At 35.9% G+C, this 22,285-nt stretch overlaps 2 protein-coding genes across 4 annotated transcripts in view; one reads left to right on the plus strand and one right to left on the minus strand.

Annotated features, from left to right (window-relative positions):
- The window catches only part of LOC106069139 (G patch domain and ankyrin repeat-containing protein 1 homolog), a 153,598-nt gene extending 149,410 nt beyond the window's left edge, over positions 1–4,188 (plus strand). For both annotated transcript variants that reach the window (XM_056019223.1, XM_013228743.2), the window contains exon 2: positions 907–4,188. In XM_056019223.1, the coding sequence (XP_055875198.1) occupies positions 925–2,010 (1,086 nt within the window). In that variant the 5' untranslated portion in view covers positions 907–924 and the 3' untranslated portion in view covers positions 2,011–4,188. The remainder of the gene's footprint in view (positions 1–906) is intronic.
- A 1,050-nt stretch (positions 4,189–5,238) lies between these two features.
- Positions 5,239–22,220, minus strand: LOC106069137 (F-box and WD repeat domain containing protein 10B-like). Of its 2 annotated transcripts, none has more exons than XM_013228736.2 (10): positions 22,002–22,220; positions 20,298–20,961; positions 18,184–18,638; positions 12,290–12,525; positions 9,952–10,155; positions 8,571–8,692; positions 8,165–8,313; positions 7,809–7,951; positions 7,481–7,639; positions 5,239–6,850 (listed from the first exon to the last, which is right to left on the minus strand). In XM_013228736.2, the coding sequence occupies exons 2-10, from the start codon at positions 20,941–20,943 to the stop codon at positions 5,239–5,241; spliced, it is 3,726 nt and encodes a 1,241-aa protein (XP_013084190.2). In that variant the 5' UTR covers positions 20,944–20,961; positions 22,002–22,220. The 2 variants fall into 2 exon arrangements, with proteins under 2 accessions (XP_013084190.2, XP_013084189.2); XM_013228735.2 differs by lacking the exon at positions 22,002–22,220 and adding an exon at positions 21,897–21,993.
- Positions 22,221–22,285: the final 65 nt, after the last annotated feature.

Consider the following 22,285-nt stretch of genomic DNA (forward strand, 5'->3'; position numbering starts at 1 on the left):
TCTTTAAAACAATTTCTGATCAATCGCTACTTCAAGAATGACCGCTCTTCTGAAATAGCTGTCACAAATAAAGTAAGAGAAATAACATGCATGTTGTGAAAATGTTCTGAAAATTTAATATTAAAATGTAATTGTCTATGATTTAAAAAAAAAAAGCCAAATTTTGTATTGAACATAGACTTAATATGTCTTTATGGAAAGCTTAGATTGCATTTCTGAACATTATTGTATGGCAGTATCATCTGGGTCAGCTGAGACTAACCACTCAAACAGAGAAACAATGACATCGATAGTTGATTTTGGAAGTCTTCTCTGCATCTTAAATTTTCTCTTTATAGCAGTTAGTGGTAGGCTCATCAAATTGCCTTATAACTTTCCGCAATAATTGTTTAGAGCAAAATAAAACAAATAGATTAACATCCCAAGATCGAGCTACTTCAGCAGCCTCATTTTTTGTACATTCTCAAAAGTCATTTCTGATTACACTTCTTTATTCTAAATAGAAGAAGAACAACAAAGTGTTTACTAACAACAACAAGAAACAGATGAGCTTTAAAAAAGTGGAATAATTAGCAGCTGTGTCGAAATTTTAATTCATAACCATCAGGGCCAACCCCATTAAAGGTTTATTTAAAATATGAAACCAGTAATAAATTGGAAGGCAATGCTACACTAACATTAAATATGGTTTAGTAAATGACAGTTGCTTTTCAGTAATATCAGAATCAAACAAAAAAATGTCTAGGTATTGTTTTTTTATAGAATAGTTATAGACGAAATTCCTTTTGTTTTATTTGTTTTAAGTGAGATTTGCCAACTTTTATATCAATTTGTAGGCCATTATTTTTATTTCAATAATAATTATTTGTAAAGCATTGTGTGACATTTTTCTTTTGTCTTTTATAGAGTTAACAGTATACAGACATGAGTCAAGATCCATTTTATCACAATTTGATTCAGTTTGTGCCTGAAAAGGCTAAAGAAAGAAATATAGAGACCCATGTTGATAGTGATGACCTGGTTAACAATGAGGCCTCTGGTCAAGAAATCAAACATTTTTATGAATCAATAATAAGTGATCAACCTAGTTGCAGTCATAAACATGAGCTGCAGAGCAGAAAAATCAACAGAAGCAAGTCAACAAGCAGGAAAAGAAAATTGGTAAAGAGTAACTCCTTAAGTGACTTCCAAACTGCTGGAGAAAAATCTCATTTCCAGTTTGATGAATCACTTAGTAAAAAACAGAGACAGTATTTCCTTCTCTTAAAATCAGCTCAGCTTGGAAATCATGAAGAGGTTCAGCAATTGTTAGAACAGGGCCTGGATGTTGACTACAGAGATTTTTATGGGTGGACAGCTTTGATGTCTGCTGCCAGAGAAGGCCACACTGATGTTGTGGACTGCTTAATTCACTTAGGTGCTAACGTAAATATAGTCAACAATGATGGCCGATGTGCCGCTTGGCTTGCCAAAAATGCAGGCCATCATCTGTTAGCTGAAAAACTGATAAATTGCAATGCCCCTGAGCCACAGAGCCATCAACAGGAAGAATTTAGCAAATTTTATTGCCAGTATTGCCAGTCTGAGTTCACTGCAGTAGATAAACTTTCTCATGAAAGCTCAGTGGTTCATCTCCTGAACACAAATCGTAAACATAAGAAACATTTTTATATCATTCCCGAGACAAACAAAGGATTTCAAATGTTGTTGAAAACAGGTTGGGAACAAGACAAAGGTTTAGGCCCCAAAGGTGAAGGCTGTAAATATCCAGTGAAAACTGTTTTGAAACAGGACCGAGCTGGTCTAGGCATTGAGGAAAACAGCAAAAAGAAAGCCAAAGTTACACATTTTGATCCACATGATAAATCTGCAGTACAGAATCAGTTTTCTAAACATGTTGTCAGGACATTGAGTGCCAGGAAGTCTGCGCAGCGTGCAGCTAAAGTTGTAGAAAAGAAGCTAAAATATTTTGAGCATAAACTTAGATTAGAACTAAATGGTGACTTTTAGTAAAGTTGTACATTTCAAACACAATTATGACTTGAACATAGTATTTCCCTAGATCTGAATGATGACTTTGAATAAACTTATTAATTTGGAATAGAGGGGCTTCAACTTGAATGCACTATATACATTTTGTACTTACTTACTTAACTTACTTAACTGTGTTCTCCCAGGGGAGCATAGGGCTGCAACCACACCTCTCCACCTAACTTGGTTCTGAGCAGCTTTCTTCATCTGTCATTCCAGTACCCTCAGCTTCACTGATGAATGACCTCTTCCAGGTTTGCTTGGGTCTGCCCACTTTCCTTGTGGGTTCCATTCAAGTGCCTGCCTTGCAACATTGGTAGCTGGTTTTCGTAGGGTTCGTCCTATCCAGCTCCATTTTCATTTTGTAGTCACTGATAATTTATGTCTTTTTAATTTAAAACAAGCAAAATATAAAAAAAACAAAAAAAAAAAAAACAAAGCTTGTTTATGGGGAACAAATCGTCATTACAGCCACACCAGACCTTGCAGAGGATGTCAAGATAATCTGTTTCTGTGTCCCACAGCTAAGGATGTTATGTGGCCAGCACAATGACCAATTATCTTTACTTTCCCAAATAGAGTCAGGTACCCATTTGAGCTGTATGGACTCATATGTACCAAAAAGATAAAATAATTAAAAATCCCATTCTTCACCAGGATTTGAACCTGGGACCCCATGTTTTGAACAGCCATTATCAGTTTTGTTTTGATGTGTAAGTAATTAAGCAAACAAACAATACTGATTGATTGAATTAAATAACCAAGTTTTTGTTTTAATAAATAACTATTGTTTTTATTGAAATATTGCAATGTTTATACATATGTGAAGGCTTGATGGTTTTATACTGAAGTAATGATTGGCTGTAAACATTAACAGCAAAACAAAGGGTGTATATTCAACAAACTCTGTTTAAATTGAAGTTGACGAACTGCAAGTTAAGTAGTTAGATACTGAAAGATACATAATTATATAACTTTTTTTTGGCATTGGCAAAAAAACAACAACATTTTGCAGATTTTTACTTCTTGTTAAATGTAATAAATACATTTTATTTTTATAAATACAATTTTGGCTTTATTTAGAAACATTTGTTGGTGTTTATATATAGTGGCAGAGTTTATATGTCATTTATGTAAAATAACACATAAAAAAAAAATTACAGTTACATTAGAATGGTAAACAATAAATTTCGCCTAACTATAATAACTCATACCCTACAGCATCCTGCTTTTGAAGTTATCTTTTTTTTTCTTCTTCTTCTGAGGTCTTTAATAAATAAAAATTATAATGTTAACAAGAGGTGATAAAACTGAATGAATGGTTTTTAATGTGGCATAGTTGATTACTACATTGTTTACATTAGTTACCTTTATTTAAAATACTGGTATTCTAATAATGTAACCACCTAATAAGATAATGTAACTACTTAATAATCATTTTAACAATAAAAGGAAGGTAGTATTGTGGTTATGACTTGTGAATAGCTGTTCTAAGTTCAAATAAAAAAACAATTGACTTGCATTCTAAAATGTTTTTAGTCACAGCACTAGCTAGAATGATGGATTTACCCTTACTAGGATGATTAGCTGATATGCACTCTGAAAAGAAAATGATGCATCTTTTCTATTTTTTTTTTATTAGAAATAGATTGTACATATTGGATTGAGACAAATTTATGTTTCTGTACATTTTACTTAGTCATTTAAAAAAACAAAAATGTACTCAATTGCTAACTTTGTATTCCTCACAAAGCATAAGGATGACATTGTAGGTAGCACTTTACTAACACATGTATAACAATGGCAGCATCAAATTAAAGTCATATTTTCCATTTTGTACAACTGTAACAACACCTTATAGTATCAGGTATACACCTTAGCCAGATACAATAAAAAATATTTTCCTGAAGTTAATGTGATGAATAGGTTTCAATGTAATCCAAGTTAGAAAGTCAGGGTCCAATGGAGAGGTGTACCACCCAGTTATGAACATCCACAGTGTGGTCACCCAGTTATGAACATCCACAGTGTGGTCATTGTGCTAACCACATAATTTTCTAGATCACTGACTACAAAACTATCAGATGAATATCATTTTACACTTGCCCAAGGACTACAAAGTCTCAAAATTTATAATGAATGTATTTACAAACTGGGTTTTTGTTTTGGAAACAATAAAAATTATGTTAATCTCAACCAATATACGAGTACAAGAAAAATTTCTATAAACAATGTTCATGTGTAAGTATAATTCTGACAGTATTAAAGAATGGTATTCCAAATTCTTTTACCATTCCACTTTTGATTGAATTACATTGTTTTGTGCATGTATAGACTTTAGTAAATGTTTAGGTTAGCTAAAATTTTGTATGAAGTGTTTGGTAAATGAATATATAAACCAGATACTGAAAATGCCTGTATAGTACAGCTGGAATATCTATGCATGAATAATCACTTGCACCAGCACAGAAATTCTTTGCCAGTCCCCTTGAGAACTGGTGGTTTTGATCATGAGTGAAATGGAACTTAAGATTTTGCAAAATATAATTGATGGAGAAATCTACAAAAAATTTTTTATTGTAATATTAAATGCTGTCAGAGCTTGAAACTTGCTAGTGGTAAATTTGACTACCAACATACAGCTAGCTGATAATCATTCAGTTCATAACTGAGGCTGTTAACTCAAAAGTGTTACTGCATAAAGCTAAAAGGCTCTGAAGTGCTAGGGTGTATTTCAGTTTGAAATGTAATTCTAAAGCAAATATTTCTTACATATCTTTTAATTGTAGTTCATTGGTCTAATCCATTTTTTTTTTAAATATTTCAAAGTCTGTTTACAAATTCTGATGTTAAACAAATTTAAAATGTAATTTTGTTAGCACTCTATTAAACTGATCAAAGTTTTGGAATAACACTCAATTCCTAATAAATATTTTAAAAGGAGAAATAAAATATACATATGCACAAATAGTAACAATTTTATTACAGACTCTTTATGGATGGACTTAAAGAATAAATGTAAAATGTCTAGTAAGAAATACAACTATAGAGTTTCATACTGTATTATTTTAAGGATGAAGCATGTTAAGAACCTGCTAATGACCTGAAAAAAAAAATTAAAGGATTTCAAATTGCAGAAATTTTTGTCATTTTCTTTTCCTTGCACAATAAAGAAAAATTATCGAAATAAATGTAAAAATAGCCTATTTATTCTTCTAGGTCCGAACTAGATCTAGATTTATCTTTCCCCATTACCATGGCAACCCATGCTGATTTCTTTCTTTTTTCTTCTTCTCTCTCTTTGCACAATCTCTCTTCCATGTGCTGTCGTTTGATATCATTCATCTGTTGCTCCTCCTGAATGTTTGTTCTGAGTTCAAACTTCACATGGTCTCTGAGTGGTGAGTTGTGTGTGCTGACCTTGCCCAGGGCGCGACCATCTGGGCCATACTCTATATGACCATAACGTTTTGTTCTGAGTTCTTTAAGCTCCAAAGCTTTATCCTTAACCTCCTTTGGATACATCAACATGGGTACTGGAGCTGCTTCACATCTGCTAGACGAGATAATCTGTTGAGATTTTGGCCGCTGAAGAAGATTTCCCACAACCGGAAGAGATGAAGCTATAATTGGTGGGACAGAAGAAAAACTAGCATTGCTCAATTTCACAGGAGCAGTTATTGGTCTAGGAGGGCTAGCAACTAATTTGTGCTCCTTTCTGGGTGATGCTACAGGCCCAGCAGAAATAGGTCGAAGCACCCATCCCCTTGGAACAGTGGATCTCACCTTACTTGAGTGAAGAGCAGATCGTGGTGGCAAGCAGACTGGTGCGGCAGCACAGTCAGTGGCATAGCATTCTTTGGTTTTAACAGATGTTGTTTTAGGAGGCTCTTTGGTTTTGATTGACCTAATTTCAGACACTAAAGATTCTGTGCCGTCTTCTGATAGCAACATCTCTAAACCAAGATCTTCCACTGGCACTTTGGTCCGAGGGTCAATGCGACTTGGTGATGAACTTGGACGCTTGTTAGCATATTCTGGTTTTAAGTCTTGCATATTAAGATTAGTGTTAAAGTTAGTCTCAGATTTAGTCATGGACTTCTGGATGGTGCTGACAGTTAAATAAATGAAGTCTGGGGGAACAATTTTATCTGCTTTCATTCGAATCTGAGACCTGAGAAGAGCTTTCATCTCTGACAAGGTTATGTCTTTGTCTTTGGGGACCAAGGGCTTCTCAAAGGCCCAGGATGTTCTCCTTGATATCTGGATGGGCTGTTTGGGGGCATCCTCATCGTCAACTTTTTTCTCTTTGATGGTGATGCTAAACTGCGATGTGTTAGAGTGCACCCTCGATCTAGACATATGCTGTGATGAAGATGTCAGCTTTGAGAGATTACTTTTGTCAATATTGCTGACAGATTCTAACCTCTGTAGGTCACTCTGAACAGATGTTGGCGTAAGTGGTAATCCATCATAAGTCCCCCCTCGACTCTGAACACGCCTGGCATTGCACAGACTTCTGTCACTTAGAGTCTTGGCACTGTGGGGAATTTGTCCAGCTCTGTACTGATTTTGTAAAAGAACCTGTGTATTCAACTCTTGAGGTGAAGAATCATGGTTAATTATTTTAGAGTTGGCAGCACCTGCTTTGCGCATCCGCTGTGCCCGTATGTATGGATATGGCTGTGTGCGAACAGGTGCATCACTGTAAGATCCATACTGTATCAATGGGGGAACATGGTCTGTTTTAAGAGTGTAGTCCCAATTGACTTTCTCAAAATTCATCACTAACAGATTGTTTAATGTGTTGACAGTTATTCTGAAAAAAAAAGGTGAAATATTATTAAGGTTAGTTTATGAGCATTAATTGATTTAAATCAATGCAATTATGTAAAGCAGAACATATTCTATGTAACTTTTATTCAAGAATGCAGAGTGTGGTGGCCGAGTAGTACAGCACTTGGCTTCCAGCTTCTGGGTCTCAAGTTTATAGCTCCATGGAGATTGACATTTGACATTTTTTTACACATCTAACTCTTAAGGATACCTGACATCAGCAGGAGAAGCCATAGGCAGATGATCAATATCCTGGCCACACTTTTATTAAACATTGATCATAAAAAAAGAAGAGCTCTACATCAACTGTGCTATGGAATTCAAGGTCTGAAATGGGATCTTTCTTAAGAAGATTCTTTTGGGCCCATCAATACTGGTCAGTCTACTGTTTTACTTTTGATTTTAAGTTCCATTATATTGCCATCACATTTCTTTAAATTGCTTTTGCTTCTTTTTCTCTCTTACTGAATTTAATGCTTAAAGAATGTACCCAGGATCTTAAAGATCAAAGTGTCAAGAAAGAGCAGATTACAACTATCTAATTAAAATATAACAGAGACACTTTCATGCATTTTCGTCTCCAATGAAATGAACTTCAAGAAAAAAAAATCACCTGTCCCCAATTGCAACCATAGCAAGAATTGGGTCACTCCGACTATTTCCCCTCATGATTCGACAACACTGTCCAGTAATTAGATTCCAGATTCGAATTCTCCCATCAGCTGATCCTGTTATGACTCGGAGATAGACAAACTCTAAACACAAAACCTCCCTGCAAAAATATAAGGCTGGTAAGAGAATCTCTTGAATTTTTATGTAATAAAATAATGGTTAATTATAGTATATTGATAATATTTTAGCCCTATAGTTCACTAGGAGTCAAGTCAGTCATAGTATATTGATCTGCTTTCTATATTTTAGTATTGCTTTTTTAAACTCACTTTGGATGCCTCAAGGCAGCAAGGCATCTTGAATGACTACCAATGGCACTCCATCCCAAAGCATAGCCATCTTTACTGCCTGTCACAATATGCCAGCGGTCAAATTTAATGCCAGTTATAGGTCCATGGTGCCCTGATAATGTCTGAAGAAAGAAGTTTGTTAAAAATGTATTCAAATATAACATACCGGTAATATTATATTCAAATTCATATTAATAGACAATTATTGAATCTTTTAAATTAAAAGAATGTTGTTTGAGCTTTACATGAGACGAGAGCATGGGCATTATAAACACCCTTCAGTGCCACCAAATGATAAGACATTAAAAAAGGAAACAGAATGTAATGGATCTCACCTTAATCAAATTCCCAGAAGCCAGTTCCCAAACTTTGACTTTACCAGCCTCACAACCAGATATACATATTTCTTCAGACAAAGCAACAGCCATCACTGGGGCATGATGTTTGAATGTCTTCCGACATTTACCACTCTCTAAGCTCCAAACTTTACAGAGAAAATGTATTTTGTAATAGATTAAAATAAATGTAAAATATAGACCACTTTGATATTTATGGACTAATAATTTTAATGATAAATTGTATTTCTTTGAAGTTTAGCAAATAGATCTTTACCAATGCTTCAGAAATTAATAATAGAAAGTGCTCACCAAAAGATTAACAACAAAAAATGAAATCAAGGGAGATAAATGATATGTTTACATATAATAATAGCAACTTATATTACTTCCCTATAAAACTTACTTTTGCACTGGTTATCTTTAGCACCTGTAGCAACAATGTCCCCCAACACTGCTATCACAGTTACAGTATCTTGGTGGCCACGTAGTATTTTTAGACATTGTCCAGTTTCTATTGACCAGCACCTGATAACGTATAGTGCATATGTGTCTGAACAATCTGAATGACTGCAGTTATGTATAAAAAAAAGTAAAGTTCCCCTTTCAGACCTTGTGGTCTATAGGGCAGATGATATAAAGGTCATCTGATTCTGTGGCCTACGGTTAACGAAGGTGTCATGTGGCCAGCTAATGACCAACCGCCTTTACTTTTCCCCAACTAATGTCAGGTACCCATTAGAGCTGGGTGGACTCAGAGGCGCTAAGGATCCGGAAATAAAAATCCCAGTCTTCACCAGGATTCGAACCCGGGACCCCCGGTTTAGAAACCAAGCTCAGTCACCGCACCTCAAGCAGTTATGTATGCCTATAGCTAAAATTATTTGCACACTAACACTTTGAGCTTGATTAAAGTCCTAGTCACTAGTATGGCCTGACTGTTAGGTTTCACAATGACATTATTATTGAAAGGTAAAGAAAGGTGATTGCAATTTTCTGGGAGGAGAAAGCAATGAAAAACAGATCTGCTTTAATGTAAGTAAACTTCACGTTTCCTGTAGTAAAAGATTTTGTCATCATAATCAACCTCAAATGAGAATCAATGTCTCTAAGATATAATGGATTATAATTATATCCTTGTTGTATTTTTTTTTATAATGCCCTCTCAATAAATTCAAACATTATGTCTATATGTAGATATTGAATATATATTGTTCATTGTCTTAAAATGTATCTACCTAACCTATGAGCTATTGAGATTATTTCATGCTAAAACTGAATCTAATTAAAATTATGTTTCTCATCATGTTTATAGTTTAATCAACAATATCAGTTTTTCATTTCATTGAATTTGAAGAGGAAAAAAATTACTGAAAATTTAAATAATAATCATTGCTTCAAACTTTAGTTCTATTGGTCAAGCACAGTGTTACCGGTACTTAAATGGATTGAACTCCCCCACCTTAGTGTTTATTTTTTTATCTTTTATGTTTAAATTTTCACTCAGATTTGAAAATTATTAAATCCAAACCCAAAACTTGAACAAGATGGCTGGAGATGGTGATGGGCAAGGGTTTTAACAGAGTGCATACCAACCAGAAAATCGATGTACAGATAAAGGATCGCTGTGGTATCTACTCTGTTATGTGGTCTTGGATTTGAACCCTTCCAGTCACCCCCACCCCCCATCAGTCCTGCTGTAGGTTTGGGCTAGGATATAATAATCTCAAGGAACAACCAAAACATTTAAAACAAAAGAAACAAAGGAGGTCAGGTGTGAAGGTTACCTAACACTTGTATCATAACTTCCACTTAAGACTTTGCCTTGATCCTGCAAGAGATAACAACAACGAATGGATCCAGCATGACCAATGATGACTGGCCCTGATTCTTTCCCAGTTCCACAATCAATGAAACGCACTTTCCTGTCCTTGGAGCCAACAGCGATAAGATGACTTCCATCAGTATGCATGACTCTATTGGCATCTTCACTAAAAAAAAATTAATTAATAAAATAAATACCAAAGGTCTATGTTTGAGTGTATTATTTATTTAACCAACTCTAATTAACTTGAGACTTTTAACTAATATTATTATCAATTAATAAACAGAAGAATAGCACTTAATTTGAAATTTTAACAGTATGCAATGCTAATAAAAATAGCAAATTGAACCCCTATAACTTTTATATTTAATCATAAGTAAGTATACACATTTTTTTTTTCTTTCTAATTCACTAATATATTTTAGGTACCATATATAAAAAAATTAGAATAAAAAAAATATTTTTTTTCCAGGTCCCATAAATAAAAACATTTTTCTGGAAGTGAGATTATGTTTGCACCCCCTGACATTAAAACTTTAATTTCCCACAATACTTTAGCACTTGTAATATTGATTTTTCATCCTACTCTCTAACACTTCCATTGTTCTTTTTATCTTTATTGACATCTGTTGCTATTGGAAACTCACGACCACAACACTTGAGGCTTTTAATTTGTGTAGTGTTTTGTTGTTCTGGGGCAGATATACCTTTTTTATGACTTAATTTTCTATCAATAACCTTATTTCACTGCTTCAGTATACTTGATAGGCTACAATATAAGGCTAACTTATTGACAGCACTGGCACATTGTGTGTCACAGAAAAATTTATGAGAGGCTATGATCAGCATAAATATTGCAATGAACATTTGGTCTATTTTTGTTTTCAAGAAAATGAATAATTCTCAATGAAAGAAACACATCCTGTCAGACTCTATAGAACACATGAGCCTTTTCTTTTTTACTGTGCTAGTTATTACAATTCTTCCTAAAAAAAATGTCCACATTAAATATTCAATTTAGTCAAAACATGTACTTAATATTATCTACAGAAATATGCAATGTGTAAATGAAAGAACAAGACATGTAGTTAAAGTCTTCTCCACCTTTTCTAAGTTTTAAATTTTGAAATTTAAAAAATATTTTAATAGCTTACAGGTCTACAGCACACACTGAGATAATAAAGTTAGTTGTTTGAGAGTCATGAAATCTTAATTGTTTATACTCTTCTTAAAAGGAACCAATTGTGTTGGCTGTAACTTAATTGGAGTAAAAATTTATGAAAAATGTTTAATTGCAGGAACATCTTCTACATTGAAGTTCACTATTTGACCTTATGAATATTGCACTCCTGCTTGCATTTTTAGATTTCAATATAAGCCATAAATGTCCATGTAAGAGGCCAAATATCAATACTGCACAACTTCATAATTGTGCTTAACACTTTGTAAGTGTCCTTCAAAGAGCTGAGCCAATGGCCATAAGGACTTTCGATCAAAGAGTATGATTTTACCTAGGAGCAAAGACTGAGTTCCCCTATCAACTATATTGTCATCTAATCACATCCTTCATTAAGGGTCATGACTCCTTAAGCCAAGCCCAGTTCATGCAAAAAAAAACATTAGCCTCACTGCCTCATACACACTCAGGAAAATGTGCTTCTTTGATGAAGTTTTGGAGAAGTAAGTTTAGTAGAAAGGAACCTATGTGTGCGCATGATGAGAACGAACTCTTTCAATGTGGGAAGATCCGGCACGGGGTTCATTTAGCCAGCACACATGTATTGCAAGATGACTCAAACTAATTTGTCCTCTGTGACGTAGTTATAATGTATATGACAAAGGAATACAATCGATAATTAATTGATGAATAAAGTTTTTTTTTTTCATTATTTATTCCTGAGAAATATAATGAGATCGATTGTTCAACTTCTTATTAAAGGGAAATAATAGGGTAGGTTGTAACTTAAAGTTAGTCAAATGTTTTCTCAATCTCTCTACTATAGTATACAGCTCATAATTTAGAAGTCATGATTTAATTTTCTATGGCCTATCCCCTGTCTGTCTATTGATCTGTTGGTGCGAATCTAATGTGTTACGATTTTCGTATTCCCACTAAACTTATTTTTTAATGCAAGTAGACCTATACCTAGTCCAGGCCTATTATAATTTGGAAACGCGCGTATTAGAAATGTCTACAAATAAGCTTACGCATTTTGCACAGAAAAGCATAGCAAAGAATCAACAAGGGAACAAAACAAAACTATCAGCCGCGAACAAAAGGCTCATGAACCAATACTCACTTGTCATCAACGACCATGACATTGTAAGCGCCACAATAGATGTTCCTCTCTTCCATGATCACCTTCTTGGTGCTGACGCCGCTGTATCCTGTTTCGAAGCTCATCTCGCTTTTGAAAGTGGTCTTGATGACGTCACCGCTGGACGGGATCACCTCGTTCGAACCAGGGTCGATGTTGGGCACCAAGACATCGATATCATTGGCGTAGACTGGATTAGCACCGTGCGCTGAGGCGCCCTGATAGGATGTGCATTGAAAGAGATTATTTTAAAAAATTTGGTTTAAAATCGTGTTTAAATTGTATAAATTATTTAAAAGACGTAATTTATCGGTGAAGCAGATGGTCCCAAAGAGAATAAAGTCATGATTAAATTCCACCAAAATGACCTAAAATATATATTTTATATGTTGATAAAAGGAGGGAAGAAAAAGGCATGAGAATTAGGATCCGAATTTTTTTTTTACCTGCTCCTCAATATTTGACCCCCCTCCCTACCAGCATGACGTCAAAACAAAAGATACACCATTGATTTCACCGAGACCAATCGTTACAGCAGGCCTCAACACTGACCTGTGACGGCACAACCTGTGGTCAGTTTAACCAATAGCTCACTCATTGCCATGCACAGGTCTGACGTCTGTGACGATTGGTCTAGTGTTCACACACAGACATAAAAAGGGGAGATGATCTGCTGGACCAAAATAAAATTACGGTTACAAAAACGTTTTGGACAAGAAGATTCGTAGGCTACCGCTAAAAAAAAGAGGAAAAAGGCTCTCAATTCTACAAATAAATACATTATGGCTTTTATATAGCACTACTTTCATGCTTATAGCATGCTCAGAGCGCTCTAGTCCAATCTCATTTGTGGACCAGTGGGTGGATCTGGTTTTCCGTGCTGCCTTTAGCAGATGGGCAAGACATGTGGACAGTTGGAGAGATTCACCCAGAACCGAGATGCCTGGAGGAAGCTGGTTGGTGGCCTATGTCCCAGAAGGGACCACAGGCAGAGATGAGATGAGATGATTTAGGCGCTCAGTAAACACAACTCTGTTCGAGTCGGGTGTCAAACCTCGAACCCCCATCATAGGTAGCCAAGCCAAGCCAAGTTCAAGCGTACTTAGTCTCTCGGCCAAGCTTCTATGAGATATAAGTGATTTCACAAAAAGACAATACAAAGACCGTGCAAATGTATACAAGTTTAAGTGTGTATTATAACTCCGTTCAATAACGACTTCTAAACAATAACTATATCATTTAAATCATAGACATCTGATACATATACACTCTTTCAATCATTTTTCACGTTTATTTTTCTTTCAAAGACTCCTGTGACCATGGACTGGGGGCACCCCTTCGTGCCATTGTTGCTATACCCCTGATTATATATACAGACTACAATCAAAAGAAAATGTTGGCCCGACTAGCAGTAGGGCTTCAAACAAAAGACTTCAGTGTTCCATTTCGTTCTTTCGATCCAGGTGTAAGAAACAGTATCAGTTTCTATGAGACATGCTGACTTATATGTTAGCGAGTAAAAGCCTTTAGATAAGATCATGCATTATGACTTATACGTCCTATCATATCTTGGTCATACTTCGAGGCACAGGTTTCAAAACTACAGTTTGTAAATACCCCTGGATTTATAGGCTACTGTATGAAGATTATGGGGGAAGTTCTTTCTAGAACTAAACATGTCCTTTAAATAATTCCACTTTCCCGGGACCATACACAAACACACACAAAGCACGCACCCAAAGAGTGATAAAAAAGTGAACTGCCTTGAATTTTGTATTTTGGTGAAAAGAGCATGATACTCAATATCATTAGTAGTAATGTATGAGAGTCAAATGTGCTAAATGACTGATGTATATAGGTCATGTAAGGATGCAATGAGTGCTGAACAGTAAGTGCTCGTTTTGGTCACACTTTCACTTGGCCTTTGGCTTAACTGGCCTTACATTGGCGTTTCTAAACCTGTGTGTGGCACTGATAAAGAGAGGGGTGATAATGTGGTCTTTTTTTCCCCCCAAAGGATTTGCATTGTCATTATAGATCCATATAGATCACGTAAACATTTTTGTCATGTTTCAAAATTAAATTATTAGAGAAGTCTTTTCATCTTCGTAGTAGGAAATTTTTAGTTTTCGGGTAAGGTTCCTGCTAACGCCATTCTATTTTTACAATATTAATTCACTCTGACTCTGTCTATCTGGTGTAATCAAGTAGGCCTACACATTATTTCCCACACTTCCATTCTCGGATTAAATTAAACATTTGCACAGTTATTCATTGTCGATGACAAGTATCATTAGAATATTACAAAGTCTACTAGATCTATACCGTTACTTAACCAAGATTAATAACTATTTTTTATGCGTTTTAAAAATTATTTCTTACTATGATGTTGTGAGCGCTGCGGACGCCAGTAGAATATATTTCTGCAGCTCAGAATGCAAGGAATCGCTCGTCACCGAGGCTCCGCTCCTATGGGGGCTAGTAAAGTAAACTATATAACAGAAGGGTTCTTACAAATTTCCCCTGCCTTGCGCTGCTGTGACTTCAGAAAGAATCAGGAGAGGAACCCTTGAGACATTTGGGACAGTGAACTAACGTAGTCTATGCATTCTTCCACAAGCTCCTGTAACTGAGTTTGCACAAAAATGTAATGTGTAACATTCCTTTGGATCACATTAAAGTCGAGAGGGTGACCATAATGTATGGAAAATCTATGATCCTTTTAGTTAAGGGCCAGAAATGCGCTCCGGAGAAATAGGCCAGTGATGGGCAAACTACGATAAATTGTAAATAAGATACACATAATTAATATATTTACAGTAGTTTTTTTTTTCTTTTCGTATTTAGTTTTGACCTAACTGCAATCTAGCACATAGGGGCCTGGAGGCTAAGTCACTTAACACTGGCTCGAAACAAACCATAGGCCTAGAGGTACCGTTGAAATAAGACAAATCCAACTGTGAGACATGCGCACTCGTCACCTTACACAACACTAGACAACAGTTTCTCTTTTACCCAGTTTATCTAAAGCTTTTGCTATGTGTTTACAGATCTCTATAAAGTGGAAGTACGGGATAGATTTAAAGAGCAGGCCATAAAAGGATATAAAATAAGTTTTGTTGGAATGCTACCAGTCTTGGTGTGAACTGAAACAACCATGTTCAACAAACACCAGGCGATCTTAAGGGATATCACTGTTATTAACCGGCTCGGAGCCCTAATCTCAACGTGATAACAGTGCTGGTACTGGTAGATAGACTAATCTCTCTACTTCTACTGGTCCGAGTCCTCCCCCCCTCCTTCAAAAAATATGGAAGGCAGAATGCAATATACAAGAGGGCGCAAACAGGAGAGTTTGTAATAGTTCACAGCTCTTCGCTTTTAAAAATACTTATAATTTACCCTCTTGACCTATTCATTACAGAGGCTTCATCGAAGAAGATAATTATGACCTACGCGTGTTGTAAAAGTCTGTAATATGCACGACTAGAGGAACACATGTAACTTGCTAGGGTTCCGTTTTTTTCCGAGTCACATGTTGAATCTTCAGATATTCACTTTTCAAATGACCCGAAGTTTAAGGGCCTCGTTGTCGTTGACCCCATAGGGGACATGTGCACTTTGTGTATCGTCTGTCGTATGTGTTGATTTCTTAGACATGTTCTCTTTCATTAGATACAGTAGGCCTATTGCTCAATTTGGGTTCAGTCACACTCAACTTACCGGAAGGGGCCTAACGTCATATCAGGGCCGCACTAACGCCGATTTTACCAATGGCTCCAAATTGGACCCTACGCCTGGCAGGGCACCCGCAATTTGCAATTAGTATTTCACTATCAGTCATAGCTATTATCACTGGCTTTTACAAATGTAGGACTTAAAGGGTTAACATATTTAGTGATTCATACAATTTAGGTAACTTAAATTAACTGACGCCATACATATATTTCTAACGTATACGCTTGGAAAGAAATTCACGAGAGCCATATTTTTAATCTTGTTCTCGGAAAGATGGACTGTTTAAAAATTCGTGAAAGGTCAGTGTGCTAAACCATTCTCAGAAACAAGTGAAAGATCTGTGTGCTAAACCATTCTCAGAAACATGTGAAAGGTCTGTGTGCTAAACCATTCTTAGAAACACGTGAAAGGTCTGTAGTGGGCTAAACCATTCTCAGAAACACGTGAAAGGTCTGTGGGCTAAACCATTCTCAGAAACACGATGGGAATGTAGAATGGAAAGTGCTAGAGCTCTATGATTCCAAGCTACAGAAGTGTGTGATGCTTTAGAAGAACTAGCAGGAAGCACAGATGATGCTTTATGCTTTTGGTTGCACTATCTTTCTGGCACTCTTTACTGTTTCAAGTAAATTTTACTAGCAAGGAACTTCAAAGTAACACCATTGATAATTGCCGCAGGGCTGACATCATTTAACTATTGTGTGATTGGTTAAACCTATACTAAGATATAGGTTTGAGCTGCTTTGATTGATAACAATGAGGTTGCAAATGAGTTCGAAGTTGACACCGAGATTCAACAGAAACGCGGACGCAAGAAAAAGAAAATGCTTATTTTAAAAAATTAAAGAGGGGCCTCGCAATTCATAAGGCCGGCCCTACCTCGTATTATTGAATCCGGGCCTACGGGAACCCTGCTATGGCAATACCAGTATAAAATATATCAAGATATAGGCCTATATGCATACATTTCATTCTACCACAGATACACTTCTCTTCTATAGATCTGGAGCTACATTGGTTTACCACAGAAATCAAACAGACAGTTAAATGATACAGGCTTAAGCCTTTTGCTCAATATGATGCGCCCCAATAATTTAAAAAAAAATCGATTTTTCTCTTTTTGATTGGCAAACATTAAAATGTATTTGAATGAATATGTTAACAGTTCCGACGTTAATTAATAATTGGTATTTCTGCTACGAGTCTATTTCGTCAGGTCCTAGAATTACATTCAAACAATGCTAACGACTGAACCATAAAGGCCTACCAATGAAGCGCTTTGTGTGGAAAACTAATGGGTGTGAGGGTGGAGCTGAATTTTTGGCTGAATTCCAGCATCATTTTCTTGCAGTAATGTAATACACCCAAAACGAATTGGCTTTAGAAGTCTGGTCTCCTTAGCGGCTTTTAACCATAAACTAAATATATATGCTTTTAACTATATTATCTTACGCCTTTACGGCCCGTGTTTAAGAGAGTAGACCTACATATCTTTATTATATTAGTAAACACGACCTGTAACATAACAATAGCACCACTAAAGTACCAATGCTACTGGGTTCGAACTCAGGACTTTCAAAACAGAAGCGCATGCCACGCGACTAGGATGTCATGATGTAGCCGATTGTAGCCTACGCACAGTGCTCAACTAAAGGTAAATGTGTCAAATATGCTTGCAAGCTTACCTGAATTCTGAATAAAGATTTTAAAGAAATAAAGTATCAGCCGTAAAGATCCTGAAATTAAAAATCCCAGTCGTCACCAGGATTCGAGCGCGGAACCCTAGTTCAGACCACTCAGCCACCCCGCTTCCACCTATGCATAATGCTAAATTAATTGTAGTAAATGCAAGCTTAACTGGATTTGGAAGAAAGATCTTAAAGAAATATCCTATAGTCAGTGGCGTAGCTATGGTAGGAGATGGGGGGAGGGAGAATTTGAAAATTCCCCCGGGCCGCACTTGAGGGAGGGGGGGGGGCCAAATGAGTGTTCGAAATTTTGTTTACATTAAATAAACTATTACGCCTTTATCTAAAAATGTCAAAATGCAGGGCCCCTAAAGAGGTTTAGCCCCCAAATGATGGCAAATTCAAAGCTACGCCACTGCATATAGTGTCAGCATAGTGCTAAACACTTACCTGCATAAGTAGTACTTCTTCGCGAATCTGCTGATTGACGCTAAACTCGTGTTTTACCTCTTCAGCCAGCTTCCTCCAGTTAGGGCTGACACACAAAGCATTGTACAGGGACGCCATGTCAAGCATGCTGAGTATCACCTTGGCTATATGAACGGGCAGGCACCGAATGAAATCTCTGTGAGCAGACACTCCAGAGTAAGCCTTGGCAGATGTTGGGATAATAAGAATCAATGGATCCACTGTGTTGACGGATGAGGCTGTGGTGGAGTGGGCCTCATTAGCTGCATCATTCTGGCATGTTTTAATTTTGTCTAAGAGGATTTCTCCGGTGAAAGGATCTTCAATTATCTGGCTGTAATCGGGTCGCGCCAAGGAGAGAAGTTCAAGGTCAGGTCGTTCTTCTGTATTGACGGAATATTCAGATGATTTGATGGATGCCGTTTCACAGCAATCCCCTGTGGTTGATTAATTAATTGAATTAATTTAATAAATTATTTTATTTAAAGCTAGAAAAGTTTAGAAAAGAAAGTGTACCAGTGTGTTAAGAGTTTTTCTTTGTTTCTAAAAGAAGGCATTAATTTAGTTATAGTCAAATGGGCTCTGAATTCCTGCAAGGGAGGGAAGCGAAGAGAAGAAATAAACTTTCACTGCTAGGAAAGCCTACTTTCTGTTTTAATAGGATATTCCTGTTTTGTTTTTATTCATTGCCACAACAAATCTTTTGTTGTTGTTTTTTCTTCTTATTAAAATAATCAATTTTGTGGTGTCAATAAAATTGATACGCAGTGTACTAGAAGAAGCCGGGAGGACCGGGAAGAGCTGGGAAACCATAAAAAAAAACTAGCAAGAGACCTTAGAGAGTGGCGTGTCTTTGTCGAGGCCCTATGTTCCATGAGGAACCCAAAGGAATGATGATGATGATGAATAAAATTGTTAACAGTCGATTCTGACGTCTCATTATTTTATCATATAATTTCAGATGTTTTCATATTTCAGACAAATAGAAACGATACAAGAGACGTGTGACCTACACCAGCCTACACCAGTCTACTACACCAGTCTACACCAGACTCTTTCTTGGCAAAGTTCAAATTCAACTACTATCTTCAAATGCTTTTCTCACTTTTTAAAAACCAAATGAGTGTGAACAGACACGACAGAAGGAAGGACAGACGACAGACAAGTGAAAACAATTTTAAATGCCCAACCAAACAACAAATTTTGATAGCAGCTAGGTCTGTTATTTACTGCACTTATAATGGTGCCCCGCATTGCTTCGATAATGTGGTAACTATCATTTTGCTTTAGTTTTTCTTTACCTCCCCTCCCCCTGGAATTAGGTGACCATATTTTGCTTTAATTTTCCACAGACTGCTGCTTGAATTTCTGTTACATTTATTATATCAATGGAGCACATTGACTTTTCTTAATGAGCAGTCGAACCCCAAACCCCTTCCCCTCCATACGATCATGGAATTGAGTGATGGTATTTTGCTTCATCTATCTTTGTGTGAAAGTGTTAAACTCCTTGGCTTTGCTCTTTAAATTTGGTGATGATGTGGTTTTTTTTTATTGAACAGTGGTTTTAATCTTAAAACCCCCGTTTACTACACTAATGGAATTTAACGATTGCAACTTTACTTTAGTTTTTCTTTATTGAAGATTCTCATGGAATTTGGTGACTGAAGTTTAGCTTTAGTTTTTATTGGAGGAGGATTTGAGGTTTGGAAAGGTTTTAGCCTCAAAACCCATCAAGGCTACCCTCCTGGAATTTGGTGACTGTAATTTTGATATTGTTTTATTGAAGGTGGGTTTTAACTTCAAAACCTCTCATGGCTACGTTCTTTGAATTTGGTGATTAGTTTTACTTTAGTTAAAAAAATTAACGCAAAAATAGTCACCAAATTTCGGAGGGGGGGGGGTTCACCCCGAAACACCCCTGGCTACAACCATTTCTGATTACAAAACAAGATGATGGCCTAAAAAGTTGAATTGATAGAATGAAAGAGAAGAAGGTATTTCGCTACATCATGCAATGCACAACATCACTCTGCAACTTCTTTATACAAGTGGAAAGTCTGAGCAAATTAAGTATAGATAAAAATCAACTTTACCTTCTGTGGCTTCTGCTATGTTCAGCTCCGATGCTAGTAACGTTTTAGCTTGCATAAACAGCTGGTACAGTAGATGTGCATCACAACGTTGACACATACTCAGCAAAAAGTTCATCTTGGTCCAGTATGTAGAGTGTGAGAACCACTCCCAAGTGCTGCTAGTCACATACTCAACATTGTCTACCTTAACCGCCCGGTCAGAGCTCAGGGTTGCTGAGTCGGTAGGTAGGCTAGGGTGTGTCCTGGCCCTGGCATAGGTCCCGTCTTTGTTAAGCACAGGTTGGAGAAGCATAACCAGGTTCCTCAGCAAATCAACACTTTTAGTCCGTCGTAATAGGCCAAGCATAAACCTTTTCTTAGAGTGATCTCCAAAACGATGAAACCACCCATGAAGCTCTCTAAGTTTATTAGCCAGTAAGCAAGTCTCGCACTCACCACAATCAGTGAATGCTGTGCTGCTTTTGCAACGTAATTCTGCAGCTGTGGCTAAGCTGAACTCGTATTCTTCTTTTTGAGATGATGGATGTTTCATTATTCCCGAGAGGGCACTTGCTGATTGTGTGAATGGATTGTGAGAGATGCTATTACTGCAGTCTTCTCTCAGAGTGTGTGGACTTATATCCACCGGTCTTACTATGTCTAACATTTTTACTTGCTTGTAGGCCTACAAAGAAGATGTATAGCATTTAGAAAATATATGCTATTAAAATTTCACGAATTTCACGAATTTAAAGACATTTAATTCTCAAATTTAGTAATTTTAGTTGTAACATTATTATAAAAACGACCAAGAGTTAATAATACCGGTAACTATATAGTTATTATTATATATAAACTTTGAAAAAAATGTGATGTTTTTTTTAAATCTTTAATTTATTATTAAGTGGTGAGATTTTAATGGAACAACAATAAAGAGAAATATATGTATATAGGCCTACACAAACTAAAATATCAAAATATTGTTTTTAAAAGTATCGAACTTAATCAATTAAAAACTTGCGTTTACAAAGTATTTAACAATTTAAATACTCGTGATCTAAATCTAGGCTCACTAGTAGGCATACCATTTTATGGTTCAGAATACCAAATCAATTGGCTGATTAACAGGTATGCCTTTATGAGTAGCTTACATAGTCTGAATAATGGAAACTACTAAAAACTTTCTAAACATAAAATAATTATATAAATGAATTTCAATTTTTTAAAAAGCCAAACATTTGAAAGCTCTTACTTTTACTAATTTAATATATTTACAGAAAATTTAAGAAAGTACTGCACTCTGTAAAAAAAAAAAACGTATTGAAACAAAACACTTTTATGTATATATATATAGGCCTATATATAGGCAAATATTTGTCGTGTAATTTGTTGTATATACCTTCATATTAATGTCAAGGCAGTATGTGACACTAAATGTATTATCACTAGAGAAGAACCAGATCTAGATGCTTATAATTGACATTGATCTAAATCTCTATTTTATAGTCGTGTAGATGATATGGATCCATAATCTTTATATAGTCATAGATCTACCTACGTACAGTATAGTCATATTATACAATATATTGGGCCTGTAGAATAGTCAATATCCGAATCTACCTTTCTCATTTCGGCTTTATTAAAGATTCTAATTCCCTTTGAAAAGAAAGTGACTTTCGGTTAAGCGCTATTGTTTTATTATGAGAATAAATGTCTACGTGTTACCTGTTATATAGTCGATCTAGTCAACTCTTTCTCCCTCGAGTAGGCCTCTCGTTCAATTCATAGCATACGGATACGCTCGCCGACGCTGTCCCCCTGGTAACATTGTTTACAAATTTATTAGAAAAATATTTTAAAACCAAAAAATTACACAATGAAACATGATTTCTTATAGTGCTTATAAAGTGAACATTTAAACCTTTTGAAGGTACCCACTATTTGAAATATTTAAACTAATTATTCATTTTATGCTGAATACATTTAGTAATGGTAAAATTGAAACCGGA

This window comes from Biomphalaria glabrata, chromosome 2 (assembly GCF_947242115.1).
Source record: "Biomphalaria glabrata chromosome 2, xgBioGlab47.1, whole genome shotgun sequence".
In the NCBI taxonomy this organism is placed as follows: domain Eukaryota; kingdom Metazoa; phylum Mollusca; class Gastropoda; family Planorbidae; genus Biomphalaria; species Biomphalaria glabrata.

What these genes read in the sequence shown, in the direction of transcription:
- LOC106069137 (XM_013228735.2), bottom strand. An exon ending in AAGAAGTACTACTTATGCAG is followed by an intron (nt 12,526 to 18,183) that starts GTAAGTGTTTAG and finishes ACATCCTATCAG; the next exon opens with GGCGCCTCAGCGCACGGTGC. An exon ending in CTTCTGGGAATTTGATTAAG is followed by an intron (nt 7,952 to 8,164) that starts GTGAGATCCATT and finishes TTCTTTCTTCAG; the next exon opens with ACATTATCAGGGCACCATGG.